Source organism: Lynx rufus, unplaced genomic scaffold, assembly GCF_022079265.1.
Source record: "Lynx rufus isolate CCGP_SWC_20201006 ecotype Redwood Valley unplaced genomic scaffold, mLynRuf1.p SCAF_6, whole genome shotgun sequence".
NCBI classification, from domain to species: domain Eukaryota; kingdom Metazoa; phylum Chordata; class Mammalia; order Carnivora; family Felidae; genus Lynx; species Lynx rufus.
Window position 1 is genome coordinate 117,753,889 of NW_025814878.1, and position 15,619 is coordinate 117,769,507.

Consider the following 15,619-nt stretch of genomic DNA (forward strand, 5'->3'; position numbering starts at 1 on the left):
ATAAGAAAGAAGATAATCCTGGTCTGTAGTCTAGCCTGAGCAGCTCTTTATGTATGACTGTTTTCTCATAATTCATGGGGTTTTAATGATGAATGACTAATCAAAATAATGATCAATATTATCTAATGTAAAATCCAATAGAGTGTTAAATAATGACACCATTATGTCATATGAAATGGACTTCCCCTCTCATGATAAGTGAAATTTCTTTTGGGACATTCCATTCTCTGAGGAAACCCCCTCCTCTCTCCAGCCCCCTACCCAGACATTTTAAGTATCTTCAGATATAGTTCAATTTCTGTTTCACACAAAAGGGTAAAAAACAAACAAAACTTACCAACACACAGCTTTTCACTGGAGAAAAACTCTAAAGGAACATTTAGCAGATGGATGTTATGTTTGCTAAGGAGGGCTGCTCTTGCCCAATCATTCCTCAGAGCTGGGGCTTCCCTTGCCATCTTCCTTTATATCTTCACTTCCGGGCTGCCCTAGGGCCCTGCAGGCATATTAAGAAGCAGAAGTGTGCCTTTAAGAGGGTGGCTGCCCATGCAGGTGTCATAAATGTGGACAGATGGGAACTCTGACCAGCGACATTTAGGGACCATCCCACTCCCCACTAGATATAAGGGTATGTGGTCATTTTGAATCAGGTTTTATGAAGATTTAGAATCCATTAACATAGTACTACATAGAAGGTAACTGGTCAGAGCTCCTGGTGTATCTCTTCATGCCCAGGTGAATTAGGGTAAGAAAGCAAGGCCCAAGCTATATTTTATACCAGTACTGTCAGGCAAATTAAAAAGATGAATATTCTAGTGAATCTAAAAAGACATTAGTAGTTCAGATTTTAGTAGCTTGGGGCTTGGATCATCAACCATGAAAAAGCTTTCTTTTTAAAATCATGCAAATTATTTTTTAATGTTTATTTATTTTGAGAGAGAAAGAGGCACAGAGAGAGGGAGAGAGAGAATCCCAAGTAAGCTCCATGTTGTTAGCACAGAGCCTGATATGCGGGGCTTAATCTCATGAACCGTGAGGCCATGGCCTTAGCTGAAATCAAGAGTTAGATTAACTGACTGAGACACCCAGGATCCCCTAGACAATGGAAGATTTTAAAGAACCTGTTTGTTGTCTCAGATAGACCTTTCTTGGCAGATATAGGGAAGAACATAGGTCAACTGCACACAAGGAAAATAACCATAGCCAACCTGAAAGATGGATATTCATAAACCAGGAATGGTTTCTTAATCAAAGCTCAAAGAACAACATGATATCAAGGGCAAAACTACAGAAAGTACTGGGCTCCACCAACTACAGCTATGGCTGCAACTCAAGCGACAGAGTACAAGAGTACAGAGTACAAAGAGCTATCCCACATGGAAACTATTCTAAAAAAGGAAAAACAGGTAGATGAGGTATTGATAGAGTATCTAGCATATAAAAGAATGAATTATTCTTGAACCTCACATGACAAATGCAAAAACGTCCCAGCTGTTTTCTCTCTTTAGTTAAAAAAAAATCTGACAGTTTCCCCACATACTAGGAGCTATTATAGGTACTACATACAAAGATTGATGACAACAAGTCCCTGCCCTCATGAAGCTTAGAATTTTGGAAGTTAGGTGTACTCACAATACATATGCATCCATGTTATGACTTGTAAGCTGACAATAGTGTCACCTTCTACTTGATTTTTAGGAACCAGGGCTCTTATCTCCTTTGCCTGATAGTCCACTCTATAAACTCCTTGATAACCCCATTCCTCCAACACTGGCCTTACCTCTGCCACCCCTCCCAAGAACTCTACATGTAGCAGACTTTATTGGCTCCCAACTATGTCTGATAGCATCTCTCCACTGGCCTCCTCCCATATTCTCCAACCCCATCTCTCTGCCCTGCTTACCTACCTGCACGCCCATTCCTCTAACTGTTCTTCCCTGATCTCACCAAATGCTTGTGCTCTGAGGTCTGGGCTCTCCGAACCTCATAAGGGGAAAGAGGACACCAAGTTCATAATCAGAAGACTACTTGGAGGGCTGGAAATTGGTGGCCTTTTAAAGGTTGAAGTCATTGAGGAGCCTACCCTTATGGTCAGGATGAGGTTGACCCCAAACAGTCAACTGGGTACCCTCTTTCTGGACAGTTTTGGAGAAACAAAGAAAATGTTTTGTGCTCTTGCTTAGTAGTCCTAGGCTCCATCTTTCTTCTCTCCACAATTTATTAGCTTGCTTTTATTTTCAGTAATGCTTTGGTTATATTAGTTCTTCATCTCAACTTCTTGTTCTTAGATTGTTCTTGTTTTACAGCATAGCCTAAGAATTCTGTGGAGGATTAACATTATCTAATAGTATAGATTTAACTTGTTATAAAGTGAGAGAAAGATAGAGAGGAAGAGTGACGGAAAGAAAGAGATTTCATCTCTAAAAGATCTCATCCTTGTGGCCCCATCATTCAGATGATAATGGCAGAAAGTGCCTTTTGCTCTCCAAGGACTAGAGATATTTCTGATTGTCACAACTGAGGGAATGCTACTGACATATAGTAATAGAGACCAGGGGTATTCCTAAATAGCCTCCAATGCACAGGATAGCCCCACAAGCAAAAAAAAAAAAATCCAACCCCAAATATCAGCAGTGCTGAGGTTGAGAAAGTCTGGACAAAGGAAGACCAAGGAAGATTACATAATTCCTTTTCATTTGGGCAGAGGTTTATCTCAATTCTCTGAAAATATCAGTAACACTCCTAATGATTTGGTTGACTATAATGATTGAGCTTCTGCTTGTGGCTTTTGCGTACTACTACCTTAATGTTCAGTTATTACTCACTAAATAACACCATTAACTGGTTGTCCTTCACCACATGTGTACAGACTCAGCTTAATAGACTACTCCTCTCTTGTGCACATGTGAAGGCTTTACTTATTTGGAGTCATTACCAAAATTTGTGGTTTTGATTGTGTTGAGAGACAGGAAAATGACAAGAAGGAAAGTGGAAGTAAAAAACTTACATGGAATGAAATTCCTCTAGGCTTATGATGACTTAAAAATTTTATGAGAGAGAATGTAAATGAATAGTTTCTACTTTAGATGTGAAACTTGCCAGCTTCATCTAGGAGTCTTCTATCTTCCCTTCTTTCTATAATCAGGAACTATAAAGAATAAAAGAAGACAGGAAGGCACTTGGAAATGGGAAGGTCACCTTCAGCATGAAAACTGAACCTGAAAATCTCTGAAGTGTTGCTACGAAAATGAAAAGAGAGAAAACCAGGATGTGTGGCCAAATTGGATAAGACTTTCCCTTTTCCATTTCTTTAGCCCCATACTTGCAAGATATGACAAACTGTTAATTATTGTGTGCTGATGAAGAGAAATAGGGTTAGGTTCTATGGTAGGATGGGGGAGTGCAGGCAGATAGTCTCCCCTCCCCCCTCACAAACACACAAGAATATATTTTAAAAATCTGATTCTTCTGATTTCTGATGTTAATGGCCTCCTCTTTTCTCATTTAACCAAAAATAAAAACTTGCAATTGTGAAATGAGTTCTGGGCATGTGGATCTTGTGGGGCCACACTGAATACAGGGCAGTGCACCCTTTTTGACTGTTAGGCGATAATCATTGCAGGTTCTGAGCCTAGGAGAGGTTGTAAGAAATGAATAAGAGAAAGGAAATATTCCAAATAGATTATAGAAGAAGAATTGGGTATGGATCTGCCATTTATGGGAAAATACCAACTTATGAACTGGTTGTGTTCTTCAAAGTTCATCTGACTCCCAGAACAACAACATCAGTAAAGTAGAGGGAAAAAGAAGTCGTTCATTTATTGCTAGATAGTATCTTCAAAAATTCAGTCAAATGCTCTCATTTTAAGGAGAAATAAAATGTTCAGAAAAGTTGATTATCTTGCCCAAGATCACTCTGAGATTTAGGAACAAAGGTTGTTCTTGGGATTCCCCAGGCAATCCGTTAACCATGCTTTGTTATTGATGAGCAGGAAGTCAGTAAAAATAGCGATTGTGAGGAGCAGAGGGATAGGAGTGACTTCCAAGTGACTAGAAGGTGGAGAGGAGAGGTGAAGGTGGTAGAGAAGGAAAACTCCAGAAGCAAGGGTTAGGAAGGATGATGCCTGATCTGGGTTCTATCCAACCTATGGGAGCCAGTTTGGGTGTACACTGAGTGGGAGTTTCCTACATGTGGGGTTCTGGTCCCTGCTATTGCCCAGAAGATATGGAATATAAGGAGAGAAATGGCTCAGATGGAATCTGGGAGTTCTTTTCAAAGTATCAGCATCCCTCAGAATATAACTGCTGTCTTCTCAGTCCCCTAGAATTCATTAATTTATTCAGCAAATATCTATGGAATCCGTATTTCGTGCCAGGTATTGTCTCAGGCCACATGACTATAGTAATGAATGACACCAAGTCCTTTTCATCTGGAAGCTGCTTTCTAGTGAGACAGATAAAATGTAAGAAAACAAATATGATAATGTCCAATTATGTTAAGTGCTGTGAAGAAAATAATATAAGGTAATATGACAGTGACTTGAAAGATCTACTTTAGATTGGGTGGTCAGGAAAAGCCTCTTTGAGAAGGTGACACTTAGGCTGAGACCAGAGCCAGCTTTGCAAAGAGCTAGGTCTGTGTAGGGGGCACAGTCCATATAGAGTGCAAGGTTCAGCCTGGCAAGTTCAAGAGGCACACAGAAAGCCAGTGTGGCTGTAACTTTGTGAGCAAGAAGGAGCAGCTTAAATGAGGTCATCAGGGGTGAGCCTGGCCATATTAGATTGGTGCATATGTTCATTTAACAAACATTTAAGCACCTATTGTGTGCAGAGCATTGAAGATATACCAATAAAACTGAGAAACCTCTACCTCAAGGATTTCATCCCCAGGGAAGAAAATTAAGAGTTTAGTAGGGGTGACAGAATTCTCAAAACAATTCTGCTACAGCTTAGAAAGTGTTCCACTCTAGACAGAATCATAATGCAGACATTACTACGTTGCATAGCAAGGACAGGGGCTTTCCAGAAGCAATTATATTAACACAACTATGCACCTACTACAGTCAGTTTACAATCTGAAGATGGGCACACACTAGTCGTCCAAAGCCACGGTAAGAGGTCTGAGATCCCGCCATCTGCTCCCCCAGGGTAGGGAGGTTAAGTCATCCCAGAGATGAGTCATTGAGCCCACCTTTTCCCACCGGGTGAGCCTTCTCGGTCTCCGTGGGTGGGGCAGGGCCATAGGAATCCCCCAACCCGGGCCTAAATCTGTCGCACTCAGAAAACCCAGGCAGGGGAGCCGCGAAGACCAAGGTTAGCACCTGATTCACCGAGGGAGTCGAGGCAGGGTGGTGACTACTGGTAACAGGCCCCCCGAGTCGCCCCAGGGGAAAAGGTCTGCGGGAGTTTTGGTGACCCCGATCTCGGGGGACCTGGCCTAGAGACGCGCTGCGGCCGGGTAGAGGCGGTGCCTGCGCGACCACCAGACCCCGCCCCCGCCCCCGCCCTTCAGTCTACCTCCCGGAACGCGCGCCGCAGCAGCCCCAGAGGCTTGCGCTGCGCGTGCGCTTTGGGTTTCGGCTCCCGCCGCCAAGGAGCTGTAGGCCGCGCGGGGCGGAGCGAGCGGTTGCAGCTGCCGGGAGCCAGACTACAAGTCCCAGGGAGCCGGTCCGGCCAGGGAGGGGCGCTGGGGCGCACAAGGGGCGTGCACTGGCAAAGCAAGACCATTTCCCGGCAAGGGCGCCAGTGCCTCTGCTCTGTTCGTCCGGGAAGTCCGGGTCGGACGAGCGGAAAGCCTTAGAGTCCAGGACGGCTCCCTGGAGCAAACCCAGTGGCCTGGATCTCCCTGATTATTATTATTGTTGTTTATACTGCGAGCACGAAATTCTTCCCCAGGGCCTCCTCCCCCGCCCGCCCCACCTGCTCCTTCCTCCTCGTGTTGTAATATGCCTTTAGTGAGCCTGCGACCTCATTACCAAGGGTGCTAGAGTTCGCATTCAGCCACCATGGGGAATGGGATGAACAAGGTAACGTGTCTTTCTTTCATTTGTTCTGGTTTTGCTTACACTTTTCAGCCTTCCCCGAGGCTGGTGTTTGCTGGGCAAGGAGAGAGCCCTCGACGAGTGCCCTGCTCTCGCTCCGACCTGTCTGGCCAGGTTCCGTTCCACAGCGACTTTGACACCGGGTGCGCTTTCCCCTGGTGGGAGCGGGAGGGCGGGGCGGCGCGCCTGTAGTGGTGCTCGCGATGTTTTTGTTTTTGAGGTGCCCCCGTCTCCAGCTTCCTGCGGGCTTCTGGGTAAGCAGTCTTCCGCACCTACCCTGCCATCCTGTGTGCTTTGCGACTGAGAGCAAGCCGTGCTCTTTAAAAGCGTTGACACTTGTTCGGCGGAGACCTCAGCTGAGCTCAGAGGGGTTGTGGTTTCTTTTTCTCCCTTCCCCTTCTCTCCCAGAGTCGACTCTTGAAGCATCACCACCCACATTATTAGTAAACTAGAGTAGCTATTTAATTCCTGTTTCTCCCATATTCTTCTTCTTCTTCTTTCTTCTTTCTTCTTTTTCTTTCTTCTTTCTTCTTCTTCTTCTTCTTCTTCTTCTTCTTCTTCTTCTTCTTCTTCTTTCTTCTTCTTCTTCTTCTTTTTCTTCATGTGGACAAAGAAGTTTACAGAGACCTAAGTCCTGAGGTGTTACCTGGCAGGGGAGGGAGTTGTTGAGAAAACATTCAGATTTGGTTTATCCTGGATTAATATGGCTTCTGCAGCAAGGGCAACCTGTTTGGCTGTTTGTGCTGATTTTGCCTCACAGAAAATCCGTATTGGTCTCTTCTTTTTGTCTCTGTTTTGCCCCCCACCCTCTACTCTCCAGTTTCCCCAGAACCCCCTTCTCAGGTTGTGTTTTTCCTGACAATGGAAGATACCAGGTTTTAGCCCTGTAGTTGAGAGTTGCCTGGGGTTCATGTCACCCACAAGGTTAAGGATTTTGTGATCTGGTACTACTGGTTTAAAGGAGAGACTTAGAAAACTTTTAAAAGTCCTCACCAAAGATAAGTACCTCTTCATAGGCCTTTAAATGATCTGCCTCCATTGTATTCCACACACCCACATCTCCACACAGACTCAGCTTTCATAGTTGGTGGGTATAACAATGTGGCTGTCTTTCTTTTCTTTTTTTCTTTGTGCACAGGGGTCAGCAGTGGTTTGGTTCTTTCAGCTAGAGTGTGAAGTGGGATGGGGGAGTATTAGAACTCAAGGTTGGGAAGAAGAGTTCAGTCAGGCATAATCCTGTGTACCCAGTTAAGTTTTTTCACCTGCCTGTTTCATGTTTATTGTGTTCTGCAGACACAGTTTATGGAAGAACTACTGTATGATTTAGGCCTGCATATCTGAGGCTTTTGGTAACCAGAATTGTATTCCTTGTGTGTATGTATGTGTGTGTGTTGAGTGTGTGTGTGTGTTGCGGGAGGGGGGCAGTGATCAAGATTGGAAACAGACTATTTCTCTCTTGGGTAAATACTTGCATTATGTCCCCATTAGCACTGAAATCCATCAGCACCATGAGCCTTCTGCTTGTTAAATGAAAACAACAATAAAGGTGCTTTTTTAAATTTGTGGTCTCTTTTTGCCTTCCCACTAGTTGTAGTCATACCTTAGCTTTTCTTTAGTTCTTTCTAGTTTTTTTCCACTTGACTTCTTCACTCTCCACCTGTTTCAGCATTTAATTTGTAGTATTTTAATATTATAAGTCAAAGAACATAATACCAATAATTGCCTGAATGTTCAAAATTAATTTAAGGCTTTTCAGCAAAAACAGTCATAGTCATGATTTTTATCTTTTGAAGAAGTAATACATTTCTTGTTGTTATTATCTTAACCATCTTGTATTGTAAACAGAACCATTATATCTAACGTGCTGTGCTGTGCTAGTTGTAAGGGCAGAGGGAGAGTATAATGGTAAATGACACAAAGGTTTTTCATAGAACCTTTGGTATAGACCAGCAATTGAACCAACGGAGGTGTTTGCCTCCATTGTCACAAGTGAGTTTCCTATGAAATCCATGGACAGCTTGATTTCCACAAGGCAGGATGCTTTTGGAGGACACAGAGCAGTGAGGAAAAAAGAGGCAGTCAGCTTGGGCAGCTGGGTTCTGAATGAAGTAAACCAACCCTGGCAGTCAGTCAGGGGTTAAGGTGTCAGAACCAGAGGGTCCTCACATCCTACCTATAATGGTAGTGCTTTCTTTATCCCACGTTTAGGTGAGTAATTCAGGTTGACTGAGATAAAAACATGCACTTGGAGAAGCATTTAGAGTGGATTTCTCTGACATACTGCTCAGTTAGAGAGACTAGATTTTTGTTTGTAATGGGACATTATAGTACTTAAAATTAATAAGACAGTATAGGAGTTTCCATTATAGGTCCTCACCCAAAAGAGTAGGAGGTTCAGACCCTTGAAAGAGCTTTGCATCAACTGGGAATTTTCAAAGACTCTACAGAAACATGACATTTTCGTGCAACAGGCTATTTAGTTTAACTCTAATCTCACTATAGATGTTTACTAGATTGATCTTTAGCATCTTAGTGAGGCACTCTGCATTGTAGCTATGAGCCAGACACCTGGCTTTGAGTCCAGGCTCTTCCACTTACCAGCTGGGTGACTTTGGGTAGGTGATTTATCCTCTGTGCACCTCATCTATAAAAGGGATGAAAACAATAGCATTTCATGGGGTTATGGTGAGGATCAGATGAGTTGCTCTGTATGGTAAAGTCTCGAAATAGGGCCTGACACACCATAAACTCATTAGTGATTACAGTTTTGGCCAATTCAGAGAATCTATTTGGGAATCGTTTTAGTTGCCTGCCTTTCTCTCCTCCTTTTGTGAATCTCAAACATGAAGGAAAAGAAAAGATGACTTTTCCTATTTTGCAATTAATTTGGAGCTCTGGGGAGCTTTATCAAGTTATTTTTCAGAGTCTTTAGAATTCACTCGGGATAAACTGCCATCCTAGCACAAAGAAAAGACCTCCACTAACTACCTTCACAATCAATGGAAACTAGGTTCCAAACCTAGCATTAGGAATTTAGTCATGTTACTTAATCTCTCTGATGGTCCATTTCCCACAAAGAGGAAAAGACAGACCTCCCGGGGTTATAGTCAGGGTTAGATTTTATATGCTATAGGTACATGACATGAGGCTCAAAACTAATAGATCACAAATGCTGTGTTCTCTTTCTCTACATCCTCACATCTTTAACTGGCCAGAACACAGAAGCCTCATTCCCTTAAATTGCCTGTGTAATATGCTGTGTCCACCTAACTGAGACATGATGTTTACCACACAAGAGACAGGAATGTATTGATGAGAACATCTTCCATGAGGACATGGAATATAAATAAAAACTGCTATTCTTGGAGCAGTCGTAAGAAAATCTACATTGTTTAGTTCCTAAGTTTTCTTTTGCTTTGCTCTCAGCACAGAGCCTGCTTGGATCCTCTGTCTCCCTCTTTCTCTGTCCCTCCTCCCGCTTGCATGCATGCACTCTCTCTTTCTCTCTCTCTCTCTCTCAAAATAAATAGATAAATATATTTTTAAAAGATTTTAAAAAATAAAATGTGGCTAACTGCAAATGAGATGTGATTTAAGTTTAAAATACACACCAGACAGTACAAAAATTGTAAACCATTCTATGAATAATTTTACATATTGGTTACAGAAATAAGTTTGTATGTTGTATATTATAAATATTATGAATATATATTCTGAATATATTTCAGTTAAGTAAAATATTAAAATTGATTTCATCTGCTTTTTACTTTTTATGTGACTACTAGAAAATTTTAAATAACGTGTGGCTCACATTGTATTTCCATTGGGCCACCACCGTGGTAAAAGACAGAGGGGTAGGGCTATCACAAAGCCTGATTTGGGGTATCTCTACCACTCTGCTGCTTCATGAGTGTGATCTTGAACAAGTCACTTACTGTTTCTGAGCTTCAATTTTTTTACCTCCTTCAATTCATAGAGACGGTGGTTAGCTTATCTAGTTTTATTTGCTCTAAAACAAATATGATGATACCTCCCCCAGATACTACCAATATTCTTGAGAGAAGCAAATGAGAATTTATTAGAAGACATTCCTGCAAACTGTAAAGTACAAATATGCACTGCTATCAGTATTCTTAGATTTGTCCCATTAATCGTTATAGTGATAACATTGGTTTAGGATAGCTGTGTTCTGCTTAGGAAGATAAGGGAGTATAGTTGAGAGAGGAGTTTAGTTCAAGGGGAAAAGATCAAAGACATGAATATGCCTCCTTAAGCATATGGCAGGGTTCCTCAACTTATACACTATTAACATTTTGGACAGGATCAATTTTTGTTGTGGGGGCTGTCCTATGCATTGTAGGAGGTTTACCAACATTCCAGGCCTTCTACCCACTTGGTGCCAGTTGCCCCCTTCCCCCATTGTGACAACCAAAAGTGTCTTCAGGTATTTCCAGGTGTCTCCTGGAGGGCAAAATCATCCCCCATTGAGAGCCACTGGCCTAGGCTTCTCCACTCAGAGGAGAAGGTGTGTGTGACTTAGGACTAGATTGTTATCAAAAGGTGTAATAGGGCCTTAAAAGTTGAGAAGCTCTGTTTTTGTATAGTAAGGGGCTGGAAGGTTAGACATCCTTGTGCTATGAATGCCACTGTTTCCATGTGACAGCACCTGACTTGGCCACCTTCATAATTTATTCATCTGTTCATCCCCCTGTTCATCATATTATATTATTGAACACCTGCTGTTGTCAAAGCACTGTGCTAGAGCCTGTACTGGGCTTCTTGTCAAAGACAAGAAGACCCTGCCACCTGGCCCCAGGCAGCTTACAAGAGGAGTACCTCTGCAGGAGGTGAATATACCATGTACACAGCTGTACAGATAAAAACTGCTCTATGCTGGTAATCTCTGTCTTTGGTCCTCTGTACTACCTTCTGGATATTTTTTCTTTTCAACATTATGTTTTTATTTTGTATTGAAGGAAAGATGCTTAAGGCAATGTTCTAAGTGCATACGAGAGTATTCTCAGTTTCTTCCTTTTGTAAATGCAAACTGGTTAAGTCCATGGCCAAATGGCATTAAGAAAGTGTGTGAAATTTAACCCTTCTGAGAATCCACCAAAACTCTCTCACTTACTCCTGGCTTTGAAACCCAGAAATTTCTGACTTGGGAAGAATTAAGATTCTCCTACTCCCCACGACCTTGTACTGCTGCCTGATCGGGAATTTTATCTCTTAAATCTGTTTGGGTGGTGTTCTTAGACTCCATGGCATCCTGAAGCACTAAGAGAAATGTTTAAAAAATAAACTCAAAATATTTACTGCCTTAGAAGTAGTATTATTTTGTTCATAAGTGCTTTTTTTGTGGCTAAGGATTTGGTTTTATGTATTTCTGTATGGCCAGTGTTAGTATAGTGTGGGTGTGAACAATATTGATGAAGAGGATCCATTAACCATGGAAAATATTTAGCATGGTCTCAAAGTATTTCTGCAAGAGTCTGCCTTCATTTTCTATTTGCAGACAGTCTTTTATCAGAAAACAAGAATCTTTTTTGACTAGTGTAGTGCCAGAGAGCATCTTCTCTTGCAGTTCATGCTATGCTCCATCACCTTTTATTATCTCTTCATGTGCCAGACTCTGTGGCAGGCTTTTGAGACAGAGTAGGGAACACAATAGAGACCTCCTTCACGGTCAATCAAAAAAGCAAGCAAATAATAAAACAATTTTAAGTTCTGATAAATAAGATGAAGAAAATAACAGAGTGGTGTGATGAAGGGTGTCAGGGAGTTTAGTGGTCAGGAAAGCTGACCATCTCAGGAGCTGTCATCTCATGGAGTATCTAAATGACAAGGAGCCACCCAGGTGAACAATGGAGGAAGACCATTCTCAGAAGAGGGAAAGAACAATTATTTTCCAGGAGGCCCAAAAATGATTAGGACCAATCTAGTTCTTATTAGAGTCATAGAACATTCCCAAACTGCATATACACACTTCTTTCCTTGGTCTATGCTTTTCTTTCCTTCCAGGTGGTAATGATTTTCATGTGCTTTGCGTTCTTGCTTCTGGCTTGAGCTCAGACTTCATGAATTGACTGATTGATCAGCCACTTTGTCCCAGATGAACATTCTGCTCCTCCATGATCTCCTCTACAAGTCATCTTTATGCTGGAAAATGATTGTATTTCATTTTTCTCTTTATCTGTACTTAAGGATTACCAGCAACAAGTGGATGGGTCAAATGTTTTGAGTTTCAAGTTTGAATTACGAAGCTGACTGGAGTAAAAGTTTAAATATTCATGGGGTTTTTATTTTTCTTGAAAACAAAACTGTAATTTCTCTTTCTGCCGATGGCCAGTCGTGTAGCCTTCCTTTATCTTGTTGTGTAATTCTATATGGAAGAAACTAAAGAAACTGGGATTGAGCTATTCACTTTCTATTTACAGCCCTTGAAACACTAGTTTACTCTCCTGGTCTTGAAAATGGAGTTAAAAGTTGACTGAAATAGCTCTGTCACCTCTTTGCATATGTGGAATTTAAGAAACAAAACAGATGAACATGGAGGGGGTGGGAAAGGAGGCAGACCAGCAAACGGACTCTTAACTCTAGTGAACAAACTGAGGATTGCTGGAAAGGGGGTGGGCAGGGGGATGGGTTAAACAGGTGATGGATATTAAGGAGAGCACTTATTGTGATGGGCACCAGGAGTTGTATATAAGTGATAAATCACTAAATTCTACACCTGAAACTAATATTATGCTGTATGTTAACTGAAATTTAAATAAAAACTTGAAAAATTAAATCATAAAAGTTTAAATGCATGCAAAAAAAGTGCATCTTAAATTATTTTTAGTAAATTGGCTGTTTGATTTTGGTAAATTTAAGCCTTCCTCTGCCAGCACTCTGCTCTGGCATCCCAAAGGGATGCCACTCTCCTCCAACACTGGCCCCTGTGCTTCTCCCTCCCAATATTTAAGGTGGGTTTTTTTTTTATATAGTTGATAACACTTGAAAATTGGGCTGTTTCCCTTAAAACCTGGATGCTGGAATTGGGGGTCCCGCTCTGCATCTTTGTGTGGTCACAAAGCTATGGGGAAGTTTGGGTAAAAAGCAGGCATGGGGCTGTGGCTGAAGACATAGCAACCTGAGTTCGTGAAGGTCTCTCTTGAAGTGCCAGATTTAGGTTTCATGGTGATAGATACTTGGAACCCTGAGAAGGTTTTAATCTGAAGAGTTACATACTCAACTTTGCACCTTAGAGGGGAGTTTGAGGATTCCTTTTGAGGGACAAGTCCAGAGGTAGGGAGATCTTTAGGTGGCTGTTACAATAAGCTAGAGGAAGCTGAACAAATGTACTAAACAGAAGTTTCAAGAGGAGCAAATAAATTGGGGAGCTATTAAGGAGTAGAAGTAAGTGTTTAATGGGGTGCTAATAGAGTCCAGAGAAGGGAGGAATCTCTTGTCAGAGTGATCTCTAACTGATTCTGGGAGTGCCAGTGGTGCTGCTGTTTACAGGGTGGATAGGACTTTGCTAGTCTGTGACTTGCCTGAAGGTCTGTGCAGCTCATTTGCATTTGTGCATTTTGTCTGGGTTGAAAGGCCTGCATCGGGGGCTGTGGTTGTAAGCAACACAAGCCAAATGTGGTTGCTTTGGGTATAATAGGTAGGATGGCCAGGAAGGCTGGAGAACCAAATTAAGGCTACCCTGCCAGAAGCAGATCCTAGAACTTGTCTGGGGAGAGCATTTCTGGGGCTACCCAAAGATACTGCTGCTGCTATTGTTAGGCTCCAGATGTGCTACCAGCCCTGCTGCCCCTAGTGTAGGAGAGAATGCTCTGGGTTATCTCTGGTTTCCAGTCTGGAGCAGATGTGGAGACCTCTTGCACTTAGGTCACATTTCCATGTCACAGCAGCAAAGACAAATGAAAGTAGATATCTGGGTATTTGCAGCTTCTGTAGTAAAAGCTAGGCTGTGCTTCCCACCACTCTAAAGTGGGTGGTGGGGGGGATTCCTCAAACATAAGAAAGGGTTTCCGTGGCTAAGAAACCAATAAAATAAAATAATTGTCCATTACAGTGTTTATATTTTTTTTAGTATAGCCAAGGGGGATGAGGGACCCCAAATAGTGGGGACTATTTCTCTGTTTAAAGAGAATATTGAGAACAAAGAAATGTGACATTGCAAGGCAGGACCAGTAAGGGGTAATAGGAAAATGGGGGTTACTTGACTTGGCTGCATATTAGAGAGAAATAGGGAAAATCCTTCAGGGGTAAGTTGGAACCATCCTGTGGAAGCCAAGTTGAAATTTTCAGTTAAAATTCAGTTTTGGAATAGAAATACCACATGAGCCAAGAATTCTACTATTGGGTATTTACCCAAAGAAAATGAAGACACTAATTTGAAAAGATATATGCACTCCTATGTTTACTGAAGTATTAGTCACAGTAGCCAAGATATGGAAGCAACCCAAGAGTCATAATAGACAAGTGGATAAAGATGATGTGAGATCTATCTATCTATCTCATGGAATATTACTCAGCCATAAAAACGGACAAGATCTTGCCATTTGCAACAGCATGGATGGACTTAGAGGGTATTTTGCCAGTTAAAATAAGTCAGAGAAAGACAAATACCATACGATTTCACTTATATGTGGAATCTAAAAAGCAAAACAAGTGAATAAGCAAACCAAAAGCAGAATCACACCTATAAATACAGAGAAAACACTGGTGGATGTCAGAGGGGAGGTGGTGGGGGGGATGGGCAAAATGGGTGAAGGGGGGTGGGGATATGGAATGTGTAAGTCATGGGGATGAAAGGTACAGCATAGGCAGTATAGTCAAGGGTATTGTAATGGTGTCATATGGTAACAGATGTTAGTTACACTTGTGAGTGTAGTATAATGTATAGAATTGCCAAATCACTATACACATGAAACTAATGTTACAGTGTGTATCAACTATAATCAAATAAACATATTTTAAAAAATAAAAATAAAATTCAGTTTTGGCTTTCTTTTTCTAGAAAATAAAAGGTTTGCTATGAAACATCTAGAAAATGACCCAGTGAGAATATGACATTTAAAAATTAATTTGATGGGACAGAGAAGTTAGTTCAATGGATACTACTCTAGCCCATATATGAACTGAGGCTCTGATCTGGGGTGGTGGCTTTGGGCCAAGGAGCCAGGACTGTTCTGGGAATTTGTAACTCACTGGGGAGAGAGAGGCATTAAGGAAGAGAGAGGGAGGTACTGTGGTGGGAGTAGCCTCCAGGTTTTCACTCTGGGTGACTGGGAGAAAGTGACATACATCATCAGGAGACTTGAATTGATAATGTGGGTGGGAAGATAATGTTTGGTTTTAGATAGCCTTGCAGGGAGTGGAAGCCAGACTGGCGTTGGCTTCTAAAGGATGGATTTAGGAATCATAAAACTGGGGCACTTGGGTGGCCCAGTCAGTTAAGAATCTGACTCTTGATTTCGGCTCAGAGCGTGATCTTGCAGTTTGTGAGTTCGAGCTCCACATTGGGCTCTGTGCTGACAGTGCAGAGCCAGCTTGGGATTCTTTCTCTGCCTCTCTCTCTG

The 15,619-nt window shown here is 41.9% G+C and overlaps 1 protein-coding gene across 3 annotated transcripts in view; it reads left to right on the forward strand.

Annotated features, from left to right (window-relative positions):
- Positions 1-5,746: 5,746 nt before the first annotated feature.
- Positions 5,747-15,619, forward strand: part of DUSP22 (dual specificity phosphatase 22) — a 62,812-nt gene continuing 52,939 nt past the window's right edge. For all 3 annotated transcript variants that reach the window (XM_047102829.1, XM_047102830.1, XM_047102831.1), the window contains exon 1: positions 5,747-6,026. In XM_047102829.1, coding sequence (XP_046958785.1) covers positions 6,006-6,026 — 21 coding nt within the window. In that variant the 5' untranslated portion in view covers positions 5,747-6,005. The remainder of the gene's footprint in view (positions 6,027-15,619) is intronic.